This window comes from Caretta caretta, chromosome 2, assembly GCF_965140235.1.
Source record: "Caretta caretta isolate rCarCar2 chromosome 2, rCarCar1.hap1, whole genome shotgun sequence".
Taxonomy (NCBI): Eukaryota; Metazoa; Chordata; order Testudines; family Cheloniidae; genus Caretta; species Caretta caretta.
The window spans coordinates 228,481,583-228,497,643 of NC_134207.1; the positions used below are offsets into that span (position 1 = coordinate 228,481,583).

Below are 16,061 nucleotides of genomic sequence, written 5' to 3' on the forward strand. Positions count from 1 at the left end.
TTGGGTCGAGTGCTGTAGCTATCTTTAGAAATTTCACATTGGTATCTTCTTTGCATTTTGTCAAATTTGCAGTGACAGTGTTCTTAAAACAAACAACGTGTGCTGGGTCATCATCAGAGACTGCTATAACATGAAATATATGGCAGAATGCAGGTAAACAGGAGACACAGAATTCTCCCCCAAGGAGTTTAGTTACAAATTTAATTAATGCATTATTTTTTTAACCAGCGTCATCTACACGGAAGCATGTCCTCGGGAACAATGGCCGAAGCATGAAGAGGCAGATGACTCTTTAGAACATCTGGCACGTAAATATCTTGCGACGCCAGCTACAACAGTGCCATGCGAATGCCTGTTCTTGCTTTCATGTGACATTGTAATTAAGAAATGGGCAGCCTTATGTCCCATAAATATAAACAAACTTGTTTCTCTTAGCGACTGGCTGAACAAGAAGTAGTGCTTGTAGGCTCTAAAGTTGAACTTGTAGACGCTAAAGTTTTACATTGTTTTGTTTTTGAGTGCAGTTATGTAACAAAAAAAATTTGTAAGTTGCACTTTCATGACAAAGAGATTGCATTATGGTACTTCTATGAGGTGAATTGAAAAATACTACTTCTTTTGTTATCATTTTTACAGTGCAAATATTTGTAATAAAAATAATATAAAGTGAGCACTGTACACGTATTCTGTGTTGTAACTGAAATCAATATATTTGAAAATGTAGAAAAGCGTCAAAAATATTTAAAAAATTTAAATTGGTATTCTATTGTTTAACAGTGCAATTTATCGCAATTAATTTTTTTGAGTTTATCACATGAGTTAACTGTGATTAATCAACAGCACTATTCAAAATATATTTTGTAAAAATAGTGCAGGCTTATGGGAATTTTTTCCTTTTTCTCTAGTCTGTTCAAAGTGAAGAGAAAAGCTAGTATAGATTTTTTTAAGTTCTGCAAGTGCCTTAAAAATCCCTTTTAAAAGTAAAAGAAAATGGAATGTTACACATTAAATACTTCCTTTCATTTTTTTTTTAATTACCCTACTTTTCTGAGAAAAGTAGGGAAAGTAAGTTACTTACCAATTTAGCTATAATGAGTGCATCATTCATTAGATCCAAGAGAGGAGTCTCTGTATGAATATTGTAGAAGGAATAGGCAGCTTTGAGGCTTTTATGTACAGGATGATGCATAACTGTTGAAGGTAACGTGTAGAAACTCAGGAAATCAGTTAAAATGCCATTTGAACTCTGGGGAAGAAAAAAGTCATTGAATGAAGAATCAACTTGTAATTAATTAGCTACAGTTTTAGCCACCTCCCTGAGCAGCAGATATTTTGGGAAATTACAAATACTAGCTGCCAGAAGCCTACCCTTCAAGTGGGCATGGCTATCAGCACTGGTCTCTATACAGCGCATTCATCACAACTTCAAAAATGGTTAAAATCTTGGTTAAAATCAGATGCACAGAATTGATGCCCTCGGAACATCTTAATTTCATAAACAGAAAGGCAGGGTTGGAGGGGACCTTGAGAGGTCATCTAGTCCATCCCCCCCATACTAAGGCAGGACCGACCAAGTATGCCTTGATCTTCCCTTGCAGGTTTTTGTCTAACCTGTTCTTAAAAACCTTCAATGATGGGGATTCCACAACCTCCCTTGGTAATCTGTTCCAGTACTGAACTACCCTTGTAGTTAGAAAGTTTTTCTAATATCTCATCTAAATATTACCTGCTGTAAAGACAATTACTTCTTGTCCTACCTTCCTCCGAACAACTGATCACTGTCTTCTTTTGTAACAGCCCTTAACATATCTGAAGACTTATCAGTCCCCCCTCAGTCTTTTTTTCTCAACATTTTTCCAGTTCTTTGAAAAAGGAATTTTTTTGCTTTTTGACAGCAATTTTTTTGTGGAAAATATGTAGCATATTTAGATCAGCTCTAGTGATTCACGTTGAATGAGTATACCAAATTGCACCAGAGTAGCTCAAAAGGGCACTTGAAGTGTGATAAGGGGGATGTCTTTTTTAAGGACCTCTGATGTAAAGTTCAAATATCAAACATGAGGATATCTCTGCTGAGCTCTGTATCACAGAGGTGAATTAATTATGGACCTTAAGAAAACACCTCCAATGACTCTGCACGTTCACCATTAAGGATGCTAGAAATGTTAATTCAGGGATTATGAGCTTTATTAAGGTCTCCCCTTTCATTTTGCTATGGTCTTTAGTACCAGCATTTTGAACTGAAAACAAAACAAAGCCTTTGGCCATTTGTGCTGTGAAGGCAGCCTTCTTAACGTAATTGCAATCTAACTTTTCTGTAGTTTCTTTCATCCTAAAAGGATTTCTAAGCACGAGCAAACAAATTTAACATAGTGACTAGCAGCTTTCAATGGAACGTAGGTTCCTAAGCTACATGGGTCATTTTTAAAATTTTACCCACAAATAATAGCACCAAGAGGTGTGAACTTAAACTATTAAATTGAGTATCAGATTACATTTGAAGCAGGTTTATCCAATACTGGGACTCTCCACATAAATAGGTGCACCTGAAACCAGTTAAGCGGGATTTAAATTTTGTGCTGGCCTGCTATGGAGTTCCTATTTGACATCTGAAGGAATGACATCAAACCCCAATCAGATTCTCATTTCCTCATGTCAGTCATTTTAGCAGCTCCTTTCTTTCTGGAAAAGCAGATTCAAATATTAATACTTGTAATCAAATTGTTTTCTTCCAAAAAGGGGTGGTGAAAAGCAAACAAGATTTTTAAAAATGTAGAGTGCCTCCCAGATGGTCATCACTTTCAGAGTTTTAGAATTCTTATTTAATCAACTTGTTACATTACCACTGCAGTCCATACAGACTCCAAAAATAAGTGTTTTCTTATCATGCGATTAGAATATTAGAATGTACAATAATGTTTACTGTTCTCTGTTTAATATAAAGAGCAAAATGGAGAAACTATGTCAAGCTCCACAAATGCTACAATGCAAGATTAAGTATAGATCATGGCTCTGAGTGCACTAGAAAGCCCTCTTGCTTCTCATGGTAGTTATCTTGATGCCATCAAAACCCTAATGTCAATATAGCCTTACACTGAATTACTTGTGTAATATTACTGGGGAGGCAAGGGTGGAATTTACATATATCTTATTTACATTGTTAACCAATGTTTTTACCTCAACTACAAAGGTGTCAATAATATGATCCTGAGGCAGGAACCAGTGGGCTACCTCTTCTTCATCCATTACAGGAGCAAGATTAAATTGCTTCAAGTAACTGTTGATCAGTTCTTGCACTGCTTTAATGTCTTTTTGTTCCATTGGTCTCAAACCTAAAGTCTTTGTGGCCTTGTTATAACAAAAAGAAAAAAAAAAAAAGATGTTGAAAGGAAGAATTTATTTACAAAATATGTGAAAGTAGGTTACAAAGTACACTCCATAGAATATTCATTATTAGCCTACTTTACTCTAGCATTATAATTCATTATGCCACTTTACAAACTGCCTTCAATCAATATTTCCTACCTTCTAATTACTGAGACAGTCTGGGGCACTTCAAGCTTTACATACTAATACTACTTCATTTCTCCAGGGAATCAGACACTGTTGCCTGTAGCCTAGACTTCAAACATTGTGTGTTCTTTTTTTAATTTGATCATTTCTTTTCTTCTAAATTACTTAGGGCCCAGAAAAAACCCTGATCATCAGAAACTGACCAGAAGACAAAAATATGTTGGATACCAAGTAAAAATCATTTTCTCGTGTGTGTTTATATTTGGTCAGCAAATATTTAACATGAAAATTTCCAGCTACTTTTACCCCTCCAAACTAGCTTGTTGTCTAAATTTTCTATGCAGACATAACCATTTTTCTACTCATGAGAAAGCCCCTCTCATATAAATTAAGGCCACCCTGGAATTACTAAGCTAAATATATTTTAGAAAATAACATATTTTACAGAGGGACTTTATACAATGGAGAAAAAATATTTCTAATATATTGTAATTAACGTTTAGATATGTGGAAAGCAACTGAATCTTATTTTCTCCAGCAAATTTTTGTTGATTATCCAGTATATTTCTTCATTAAACAAAGGTTCATTCTCTTTCAGAGCTTATCTGCTTCACCATTCAATGAAGTCATATAATGAATTTGTTTAACATGTTAGTCATTTTCATGGTAATGTGGCAAGGTCAAATACAGGGGTCCCCAATTTTCAGGCTGGCTCTGACAGCTTTGCCCAATTCAAGCAAAGTAGTCAGAAAACTAGCTTACCGGATCCCTGAGGATGCCCCTTGTGGAAGATGGATCACTGGGTGGTGTAGAACTAGTGCAGCTGCCCATATAGGGAGTGTGGCTGGGGGGAAGGAAGCCTGGCTGGGGTATCCTTAAGTCCCAGAAATCCTGAGCTGCCAGAATAGCCTGAGGCAGTTTGGACATGCTGGGGAACAGTCCAGTACACAGCCAACTCCAGGACTAGGGAACAATTTCTGGCTTAAAGCCACTTGCCTCCTACCCCAATCAAGCTGCTCTGAGCGTATCCCAGGTCAAGCAGCAGCTCTAGCCCAGGATTTTGATCTCCTGGCAGGATCAGGCAGAAGAATGTATGAAAACAAATGTCTGAAACAACAACAGGTTGGCAAGATACGTTCCTTTTGGTATACTTTTTCCTCAGTTAAATTTGTCTTAAAAGTCCCCTATTAAGTAACTATATACTTGGAAAGTGAAAAATACCCAAGAAGCTTTGTTCAGAGTAACATTTTGTTAATATAATCACAATATTCTTATATGATTTCAAATAGATCTTCAGAGTAGACAGCAAGAATTTTCAAGAGTTGTGTTGCTAACTATGCTGAGGTCCAGGCCACCACCTCATCTTCACCGCTCATTTTAGCTGCACTAGTTAGATTAAAGCTAGTGCTAGGCCTATCTGAGCTGCAATCAGATGTCCAATTACAGCATAGACATACACCTTTAGGTACAAGGATCTTAAGGTCTCTTGACTTTCTGAGAGACATAGGCTCCTAAGTGCTTCTGTCACTTAGGTGCTTTGGAAATTTTACTCAGAAGTTATTGTGTACAATGCTGCATACAAATCCTACTCTCTTCCTAGGTGTGTTTCTGGGGCTTATTTTCCCCTTCCCCATACTTTATTTTTCTTCTACTGTAGTCTGTAACTTATGAATTAGCAAAGATTAGTTAGAATTAGAGTTGTATATTTTCTAATAAACCCAGTTCATTTATGAACCTTGTGCTTTAAATCGTACTAGGTAGAGATGGCAAATTTTCTTTTCCTGTATTGGCTCTATGAGACAGAACAGAACCCTATATCTGAATTATCTACTAGTTTTTAGGATCTAAAAATTATTTCAAATTTGATTAAAGGTAGACTTAGTTCTTTGGGCCTAAAAACTAAATTAATTTAGTTATTCATTTTAGGCTCTGCCAACTACTGCACAGTATACAAGTGAGAGAGCATGTGTGTGCAGCATGGGAAGTGGGTCACACGGATAGCATTCCGTACTGAGACACAAACAATGGACTGTGCTGTGCAGGGGAGCATCTAGTATGGTGTTGAAGCTATAAAGATAACGAGCATCTGAGACATCAGACCAAACAACGATAGCGGACATAGCTGTCCAAAGGCAGGTAAGTCATTATGGAAAAACTTGAAGGGAGGGAAGGGGGGGCAGATTTTTATCTGAATAAAAGACATGCACAGTACATAGCATTTCCTGAGCTACAATTTGCTGAAGCAGGTCACCGTATGGAGAAAACGTTCTCTGGCAAACTGGGTTAAAATGCTTCTCGGCATTGCCTTATCAACATTTTAGGATGCCTTCTTTGTAAGAAAGGTCATAAACTGTGAATTTCCTACTCCATTAAAAATGATACATTAATTGGATAAAAAATTAACTGTATACAATTGTAAAAAGTGTGTCTCTTCAGTTTGTGGTTGAATGGGATTGAGTTGAAGTTTACTTGGGGAGTTTTGTGAGTTTTTTAAGGTCTCTGGTATTTCTAAATAAACTCATCTACACTCTTGTAATCCCCTTCCCAACCAACAAATATGTTTTTACATCATGTAAATGCTTTCCTTCCAAAATGAAAAGCTTGCCTTGTCAGAGACAGATGGAAGGGTATTTTGGGCCTCACAATAACTGCGAGGGTTCTCTAGGCAGATACATTGCTTACATCGGGAAGTCTGTAGAGCTTCATTGTTCTTTGTAAAGTCATATTTCTACTCAAATGTGAAAATTTCACCTCTACCAATTTTCTGGGGTTCAGTGATCGATGCCAATACCTGGAAATACAATTTAAAATACGTTAATATAATTACTAATTTTAATAATATATGTTTTATAAATATTTCTTTCAATCCTGCCTCCCAAAATTAAATAATTGCATCTAAGGAGCAATCCTATACTGCTATCTATAGGGGGCTTGAGCAGTAACTAAACAGGCCAAAAAAATGTTGACACTACACCTTTTAAATTTGTTACTGACTATGATATGGTTGGCTATCATAGTTTGTACCCACACACATTTTTAATATTTAGATTAGTAATCAAGGCAACTGTACTTCACCCTTGTCATAGCCTTGGCTGTCTTCACAACACTCATTTTGCTATATGGACAAGACCTCTGCTTGTCTGTGTAAATAGTTTTTTGGGACAGCCTTCTCCTGCCAGCTGTCTCTGTGATAGAACATCCTTGGATACCCAGCATTAAGGGAGGGAAAATTATGGTGAGGGATAGAAAAACCTATTCTTCCCCCGAAAAAGACTCATGGTATTTCTGATGTCCATAAACTGCAAACAAGATTTCAGCTTTTAATATTTAATCCAAAGATTCAGAGAACTGCACAGAGCTCGGTTATCTACCAGAAGGATTAAGGGCTGAGCCAACCCTACAGTGATTTGAACTTGTGGCAGCATAAGCAATATTAAATCCACTCCACGCAAACAAATTTATACTGAACTTCACACAAAACTTTTCTGACAGTACAGTTTTCCCATCACTGTAAGATGCACAACAAGCCTCCCTTTCTGCAGAGAACAGACCCTACAGAAGGTGTTTAAAAAGTAGTACCATATTATTCCCAGAAACTCTGTTCACCCCACCAGTCAAGAAATAGGTCACTTGAAAAATGTATGTACCTAAGTATACAACCTTGTCAATGCTAGCACAGTGCAGGCAGTGCCCCAAACAGAACTACATGTTACTGCAAAAAATGTCTTTGTCCAAGGCATCACAAAGAAGTTGGTCATGTCCTCTGCATTAGAATCAAGTCCACAATGTTTACCAGAAGTTTACAGCAGAAAAATGAACATTTTTATTAGCTAGTTTGTGAAAATGACAAGGAATCCTCTTTAAAATGATCATTCTTGGGAGCAATGTTACTATGAATACCACCTAGGTTACCTGCATGTGGCCACAGGCTTGGGGAGTACCACTCCTGCAGTGTAAACTGCCTGAAAAATCCCTTCCAGGTTTACTCTTCTGGTTATTTCCCGAATCAGTACAGGTGCTACTCGTTTAGATCTCAATTTCTTGTGGACACAAAGAAAATTGATTTCTACCATTTTCTTCACACTAAAAGCAATTTAAATAACAAAACAATTAGAAAACCCACTAAAACGTAGTATAGTCTTATTTATATAGTTTTATTTTCCATGTTGGTAGTAGAATTTCAGGTTATACAAGATAGCTTCTCAAAAACATAAATAACGCTCATTTTAAAGTCTTCAATAGAAGAACTCAATTATGTAACAAAGGACTCAGATAAATCATTGAGATTTCTTATCCAGTGTTGGTATACGCTCTTTGTATTTTACATACTTCTAAGCATATAGATCCAAATTTTTAACCTGGCTGCCTTAAGTTGTATCCTCAAAGTATACAACAAATTATTCAATATTCTGTACTGCATCTGGCAAGATGCCTAGGTTGGAGAAATTGCTTTTAATACCCTTTAGATCAGCACCATGACCTGAATTGTGGCCTGGATTTAAGAGCCTGGAAAGCAATCAAAGCAGGAGGAAAGACGTATCAAAAGGTTCCACAGCTCATATTCACTGATTAATTATTCCAGTGCTCCAACCCTACTGAGAGAGCCCTGGTAACCAGTCTAACTGACTGAATATCCACTTTACACTTTCCAATAGGCCAGATAACATCAAGCAGCTCTCCACACCTTCTATCAATAGAATGTTTCTGAGGTGGACATTTGTTTGCCATTAGTTTTAATTGGAAACTTCCAAAAGCCTTGTGAAAAATTTCAGACCCGTGTAAGGTTTCTTCTCCCTCTACAGTCAATGAGGCCTAGCACTCAGGTCTTCAATCAGACAATCCCCACCACGAAAGACAGTTCAATATTTATCATTTGTTTTTATTTATCTTTATATTTATCTATTTATATTTACCTGTCATAAATCCGAATGTGTGCAGGGATGGCGCTTATGAACCCTACCAGTTTTTTGTTTGAAGTTACTCTAACTCCACAGTGCCACTGGGGTAGCCAGCCTGGAGGACGTAGTGCCCTAGAATCAGTGGCAGAAACAATCACAGATTAGTACCCAAAAGAATGTGATCAAAACACCCTTCTTTGCAATCCAACGCAGAAATTGCTACTCACCACATAAGAAACTCAGGTGAGTAGTCAAACCTAAACATGTTATCATCATCTTCTACGTAATTCTCATTTAATAACGTGTACAGTTCCTTTAGCTGAAAACACACAACAAAAAAGGAAGAATTTTATCTCACACATATCAGCCAGAATGTTTCATCAAGGACTGTGCGTACACACACACGGTTTTACTTACAACTTCAGCATTGCTCAGGTCCAAAGTGTCCCACATAAAACCCTGTGGCAAAGAGTATGGCTCTAGGCGGACATTGTCCTTATCTGGTTCAATTGCACCATGAGAAGTTATAACCTCATCTGTTATAGAAAGGGAGAAAAAAATTACATTGCTAGCTAATTTTAAAATTAATCATTTTTGAAGTCACTTTACACAAGGTGTAATGTACAATTATGAAATCAGAATCTGAAGCCTTTTTAAAATGTTGAAAATAAGCTTTTGTTTGCTTACATTATTTTTCTGTTTTACAACTCACTCAAGTCAGCTAATACTTCAGCAGAGCTATTGTACAGAGGCTCAGAGCTATTCTACTGCAGTTTATATCTTAACATTTCATAACAGAGCACAATTGAATAGCAAATTATCAGCATGTATGTATCACTTAGTCAACTACTGAAAGCTATGTCTGGGGAGGAGTTCTGCAGTTCAGCAGTGAGATTCACAAGCTATGGTGCTGATCTTGCAAACACTGACTTATATGAACTCAATGGCACAACTCACATGCATCACATGCGTTTGCAGGATCAGGGCATTTTACAGAATGGCTGCTGATGAAACGAAAAAACTTTCATTTGTAAATTTTAAATTAAAATTGTGGTCACATCTATAGTTCTAGACTCGCTGTTGGGTAATCTTGTCTTTCTTCACAACTTCAGAAGCAGGTAGACTAAAGATACTTTTAAAAATATAAACAGGAGCCACGCACTCTTCCTCTGTTGGACGGCTATTACACAGCAGCCAACCACCCCACAAGAGGCTTCCAAAGCTGAACAACATTAGGAAATATATTAGAACACGTTAATCATGTTTGCACAAATTATTGATAGCATGTCAAGACTATTGCAATCTTAGTTCTCATTAATACACCTGAATGACCAGTAGGGTGCACTATGCAGCTTCTTTTGCAAAAAGAGCTTCTGCCAGGAGATTGCTCAATAGTGGTAAACAGAACAGGAGTACTTGTGGCATCTTAGAGACAAACAAATTTATTAGAGCATAAGCTTTCGTGGGCTACAGCCCACTTCATTGGATGCAAAGAATGGAACATATAGTAAGAGATAGATTATATATATTTTTCACACACATACAGATAAGTTGGAAGTTACCATACAAACTGTGAGAGGCTAATTAGTTAAGATGAGCTATTAGCAGGAGAAAAAACTTTTGTAGTGATAATCAAGAAGGCCCATTTAGACAGTTGACAAGAAGGTGTGAGGATACTTAACTTAAGAAAATAGATTCAATATGTGTAATGACCCAGCAGCTCCCAGTCTCTATTCAAACCCAAGTTAATGGTATCTAGTTTGCATATTAATTCAAGCTCAGCAGTTTCTCCTTGGAGTCTGTTTTTGAAGCTTTTCTGTTGCAATATTGCTACCCTTAAATCTTTTACTGAGTGGCCAGACAGGTTGAAGTGTTCTCCTTCTGGTTTTTGAATGTTATGATTCCTGATGTCAGATTTGTGTCCATTTATTCTTTTGCATAGAGACTGTCCGGTTTGGCCAATGTACATGGCAGAGGGGCATTGCTGGCAAATGATGGCATATATCACATTGGTAGATGTGCAGGTGAACGAGCCCCTGATGGCATGGCTAATGTGATTAGGTCCTATGATTGTGTCACTTGAGTAAATATGTGGACTGAGTTGGCATCGGGCTTTGTTGAAAGGATAGGTTCCTGGGTTAGTGTTTTTGTTGTGTGGTTGCTAGAGAGTATTTGCTTCAGGCTGGGGGGCTGTCTGTAAGTGAGGACTGGCCTGTCTCCCAAGATCTGTGAGAGTGAGGGATCATTTTTCAGGATAGGTTGTAAATCTTTGATGATATGCTGGAGAGGTTTTAGTTGGGGGCTGAAGGTCACAGCTAGTGGCGTTCGGTTATTTTCTTTGATGGGCCTGTCCTGTAGTAGGTGACTTCTGGGTACTCTTCTGGCTCTGTCAATCTGTTTTTTCACTTTAGCAAGTGGGTATTGTAGTTTTAAGAATGCTTGATAGAGATCTTGTAGGCATTTGTCTCTGTCTGAGGGATTGGAGCAAATGCGGTTGTATCTTAGAGCTTGGCTGTAGACAATGGATCATGTGGTGTGTCCTGGATGGAATCTGGAGGCATGTAGGTAAGTATAGCGGTCAGTAGGTTTCCAATATAGGGAGGGGTTTATGTGACCATCACTTATTAGCACAGTAGTGTCCAGGAAATAGACCGCCTGTGTGGATTGATTATCACTACAAAAGTTTTTTTCTCCTGCTGATAATAGCTCATCTTAACTAATTAGCCTCTCACAGTTTGTATGGTAACTTCCAACTTATCTGTATATATGTATCTATATCTATGCGTTCCATTCTATGCATCCGATGAAGTGGGCTGTAGCCCACGAAAGCTTATGCTCTAATAAATTTGTTAGTCTCTAAGGTACCACAAATACCCCTGTTCTTTTTGCGGCTACAGACGAACACGGCTACTACTCTGAAACCTGTCAATAGTGGTAAGTTAGTATTGCCTGCTGTCCAGGTTGGAAGGCCAAAATCACCAGCAGCTCCATGAAGACTCTGGGTACAGAGAACCCTCCAGCTACCATTGCTACAAAATAATAGTCTTGATCCATTATGGTATACTACTTATAGGACTGCTGCTGGCAGTCTCGTACAAGGAGGGAAAATTTTGAAGTTTATGAACGCAAAGATTCCTGCAACTATTTCTTGAAGCAGAAAGACTAAATGCTTCTATCTGAAGTCATAATCTTCAACACATTGAAGAAAGAGCTTCCTTGCCCAGTCCACTCACTCAGCACCTCAGGAGGAAGCTGAAAAATGTAAAGGTGTAGGCTATTTCCACTTCTCACAAATAGGAAGTAGAAATGATTCAGACAGGCTGCTTAACAGAATATTCAAAGACCACTCATATTCTACAAACCCCATTTCTATTAAGCAGCCATTCAGAATCTCTTCTAGATTCTATTTGTTGGTAGTTGCCCACACATTTTTTTCCTCATCCTCCTAGACTGGTGAGTGACAGGACCAGCAAGCTCTCATCTCTCAGCTGGTGCTGAAGGACGGTCAAGGTATGACCTCACTAACTGCTGCCTAGCAAAATACATTCCCGTGGCACATGTAGAGTAAAAGGACTAGTAGTTGGAGGTGTTCTGAAAAGATGGCTAAAATTCCAAAGGCTGGATTTAGAGTCCCTTGGGGAACAATGTTGTGACACTATTTTGTTAAGTTCTCAAGAATGCTGGAGAGCTTTACATAGAACGCTACTTGGAGCCATCAAACAGCACTTTGGGGATGAAGTCTATGGACTTGTCTACACTACAGAATTAAGTTGACCAAAGTTACGTCGACATAGAGCCACCACAGTAATTATTGTAGTTTTTCCATGTCCACACTAGCTCCTTCTGTCGGCGGTATGCATCATCACCATTTGCACTTCCACTGAGTGAAGTGGGGCATTGACAGCTGGAGCCTCCCCACCACCATGGCTGACAGTCCAGAGTCCTGCCAGGAGGGGAGGTGAGCCCAGGCCCGGCTGCCTCCCAGTGAGGGGAGAGGCCAGGGAGAAGAGCCCAGGCCTAGACGGTGGCCAGGCTCAGGCTCTCCCCCTTCTCAATCCTTCACTGGGAGGCAGTAGCAGGACTCCGGGCTGTCAGTCCCATGCAGGTCTTACAGACAACAGGCGATATCAGTAACGCAGTGTCTACATAGATACTGCATCTCCCTAACTACATTGACCTAAGCGTGACGCCTTTTGCAGAGGTAGAGTTATTAGGTCGATGTAGTGGGCGACTGACATTGATGGGAACACTATTATAGTGTAAACAACTACAGTGTTAGGTCAACATAAGCTGCCCTAATTCTGTAGTGTAGACAAGGCCTATAACCAGCACCCTAAGTAAGCTATTAGTTTAACTTGGAAAGTGCAGTGAATTTTGTATTGTCACATGGATAATCATAAATAAAAGAGTTCCTGGGTGTTTCTTCACCTTTCCTGATTCTCTCCTTAACTTCCCATTTTTGGAGTGCACAACTTGAGCAGACCATGAGAGCAGGTGTTTGGACTGTGGCTATTGGGGCCAAGAGGCTCAGAGGCCATTGGAGACTAATTCAAGGCCTTATTTTCTTAACAGTAAATTTTGTTTTTGCTCACAACCATCTAGAGTTAAGCACCAGAAAGGAGGAACTGAGCTTGAGGACAGGAAAGAGTTTGTCAGCTTTGCTTTAGTGCAGTGTTTTTTGATGCTCTGCTACTTAGATGTTTGTGACCACCATGAGTCCATGTGGAGTAGACTATTTTCTCAAAGGACTCAGATGTTATGATGCTTCATCCTGAGTAGATTTTTCTTAGTCTGAGGGCAAACAAATTCTTCAATTTCTATGGTAGTGTGGACCAGGTCAATTTAACACATCCATTTTACTGGAGTTAAAATGTCTTCTTAAGTCATGTGATTCTGGGAGATTTTGCCCTTCTTAAGGGATGAGGCACCCCTGGTATGCCAGAGGTGGCCCCACAGAGGAGTGGGAATCCTAAAGGATGGTGATGTGGCCTCTTGACACTTCTAGTTTCTGTTGGATTAATTTTTCCTGGGTGCAGCAGCAGGGAGAAGAGAGGTGCTTGGTTTCTTCTCCAAATGTGAGGTGACTTCCCTGGATCGCAGTCTGTGATGAGACTAAAAACTCTGTTTGGGAAGGAGACTCATTCAGTGTAAGAAGTCTAGAAAATTCTGTTTAGGTTTATGAGGGAGATGTTATCCCAAAGAAGAAAGGTCTTCCATACTTCTTAGGATCCAAGGCCTCCGAATTCAGACATGGTGCTAGATTAAAGATTCAAATATTTGAGTCCTTTTAGTCTGTGTACATTTTGTTTTCTTTTTGGGCATCGGTGCCAGGGGTGCGCTGTGCAGCGAGGCTAAAGTACTAGGCGAGTCTTGGCGGGACGGCTTGGAAGCCAGATAGAGGGCAGCCTCCATGAGGAAAGCCTGTAAACTAATATCCCATTCTTTCTGAATCCTGGGTTGAAAATTTTTACAAATACAACACTTGTTGTGCACTTGTGATTCTCCCAAGCACTTGAGGCAGCTACTGTGGGGGTCACTTATAGGCATAGGCCTGTTATAGTCCGCACAGAGCATAAACCCCGGAGACCGAGGCATGCCCTGCCTGGGGCAAAGTCCCCTCTGGCACTCTAACTTCTAACTACACTTAAAAACTACTTACCACTAACTACAATAAACAAACTATTTACAAGGCCCTAAGTCTCAAAGTCAGAAGAGACGAAACCTCTAGACCTTGCTATTCAAGGAGAGGCACTCCAACTAAACACCACAAGTGGTAAGAAGGAACTGAGAGGGCATAGGGCCAGCAGTGCCCGATATACCGATGCATGAGTGTGGCATTCAAGGGGATGCCACAGCTGGCCCTATGGATACCGCTAAGGCAAATATCTCCAATGACCGCGCACATGGACGCGCATGCACCCAGAATGGAATTGACATGAGCAAGCGCTTGAAGAAGAACTCACAATTCTGGGAACCTCTGCAGATTGTCCAACTGGCTGACAGTTTTGGAGAAATTTAGGACTGGAAGGATGTTGGGTTCACTCTGCAAAAAAGTAAGTGGGTGGCAGAAGCCAGGGTGTGACCTGCATGCTTGTAAGGCTGGCTGGTGGTGTCAGGACTCTGAGACACAGCAGTATAGCATTTAAGGCATGCAGAGTTGCAGGGCAGGCAGTGATACAACCCCTTACTGGTCTGGGTTGAACCCCTAAGTGTTACAATAAGTAGTAATTTTAAGAGGGGTCTTCTGCATCATACCATTCGGAAGGAGAAAAGGGTCAAAATACCAGTCAAAATAACAAGGCTATTGAAATAATGAACTATTGGGGAAGAGGGAGAACAGTGTGTGAGGAGAACTCATTTAACCTGTGGCATAGGGGTTAGAGGAAAAACCCTTCCTGCCTCAGGCACTAACCTTTTTGCTGGGCTTCCACTCCATGCCTGTGGGAGCCTGGTAGCCAGGACTGGTGACATTAACTTACTGCACTGCTGCCTGGAGGGGATCTGGCTGGAGAGGTGCTGAGGTGGTGTAGTTCAATCCCTCAAGAATGCTGGAATGGGGAACCAGGCTCAAGAGCAGGAAAATAGTCAGTGGAAACCACTGCTGAAAGAGATGGTAAAGACCGCTTCACTTGCAAGGTCCCCAAGCTTCCCTGCCACTGAAGAGTTCCTGGTATTACCAGTATTGTCTTACAGGAGACTAATGAAATAGGGCTTTCCTCCAAGGGTGGAGGAGTCAGCAACTGCACTCACCCATGGCAGCATTGAGTGGGTGCTGGAGATAGGCAACACCTGTGCAGAAGACAGACACTGGATCAGTTTAAAGAAGTCTTCAATCAAACTGTCTCCAAAACCATGAGGAAGGGAAACACTGTCATATATAGGATGGACTACGGATAAGAACTGTATGCACTGAAGGAATGCATGAATTGTATACAGTGGAGGAAGCGGGTGAACAAATAGGAACAAAAATAGTTATGCATGGGAGAGATGTGTAATTAGCATCAATTTATGCAAAAACAGTGCATCTCACACCAGCATAGTGTGGGTTTTTGTTCCTCTCGGACACCTGGCTCATAACAGTTTAAAAGTCTACTACTGCTACCAACTAATAAAGTTATCCCTTTCACTGAAGTGGTAGAGACCTTTCTTCCCTGTAGTTCTCACGTTCAAACCCCAGTTAGCCCAAGTGGGATCATTGTAATAGCACATTTCCTGTTTTCATACATGAAACTCATTCTGAGATTTCATTTCATGACATACCTTTTTTTCCCCCAAACCACCCACCTCAGTAGTTTATCAGTAATTTTCAGATGGCAAAGAACAGAAGTGACTACTGAATCCTAACACATTTTGATAAATCCAAGCAGTCCAATTTATATCTGTGTTACAGAACACTCAGTAAAATGTCAACATGCTCCTTTTAGCTACTGTTAAGGTCAATTTTGTACATAGGCTCAGTTAAACTTACTAAGTTTGGGTACAGGTTGCGTATCCCAAAACTGGTATTTACGTTTGGTCGCTTCATCAATGTTCTTTGCTGGTCCCTGGCATGCAGACAGCAGCTCCATAGCTCTCTGAATGTCTTGCAGCTTCTGCATTGGAATGGCTGGATTCTGTACAGAGAGACAATAGGGGAGAGAGGTTTGTTTA

The 16,061-nt window shown here is 39.8% G+C and overlaps 1 protein-coding gene across 1 annotated transcript in view; it reads right to left on the reverse strand.

Moving 5' to 3' along the window:
- The window catches only part of NMT2 (N-myristoyltransferase 2), a 55,167-nt gene that overhangs the window by 14,121 nt on the left and 24,985 nt on the right, over positions 1–16,061 (reverse strand). The window contains exons 3-10 of the mRNA XM_048838043.2: positions 15,880–16,024; positions 8,829–8,947; positions 8,639–8,730; positions 8,427–8,543; positions 7,426–7,596; positions 6,196–6,304; positions 3,178–3,348; positions 1,079–1,246 (exon numbers count right to left, since the gene is read on the reverse strand). Coding sequence (XP_048694000.1) covers positions 1,079–1,246; positions 3,178–3,348; positions 6,196–6,304; positions 7,426–7,596; positions 8,427–8,543; positions 8,639–8,730; positions 8,829–8,947; positions 15,880–16,024 — 1,092 coding nt within the window. The remainder of the gene's footprint in view (positions 1–1,078; positions 1,247–3,177; positions 3,349–6,195; positions 6,305–7,425; positions 7,597–8,426; positions 8,544–8,638; positions 8,731–8,828; positions 8,948–15,879; positions 16,025–16,061) is intronic.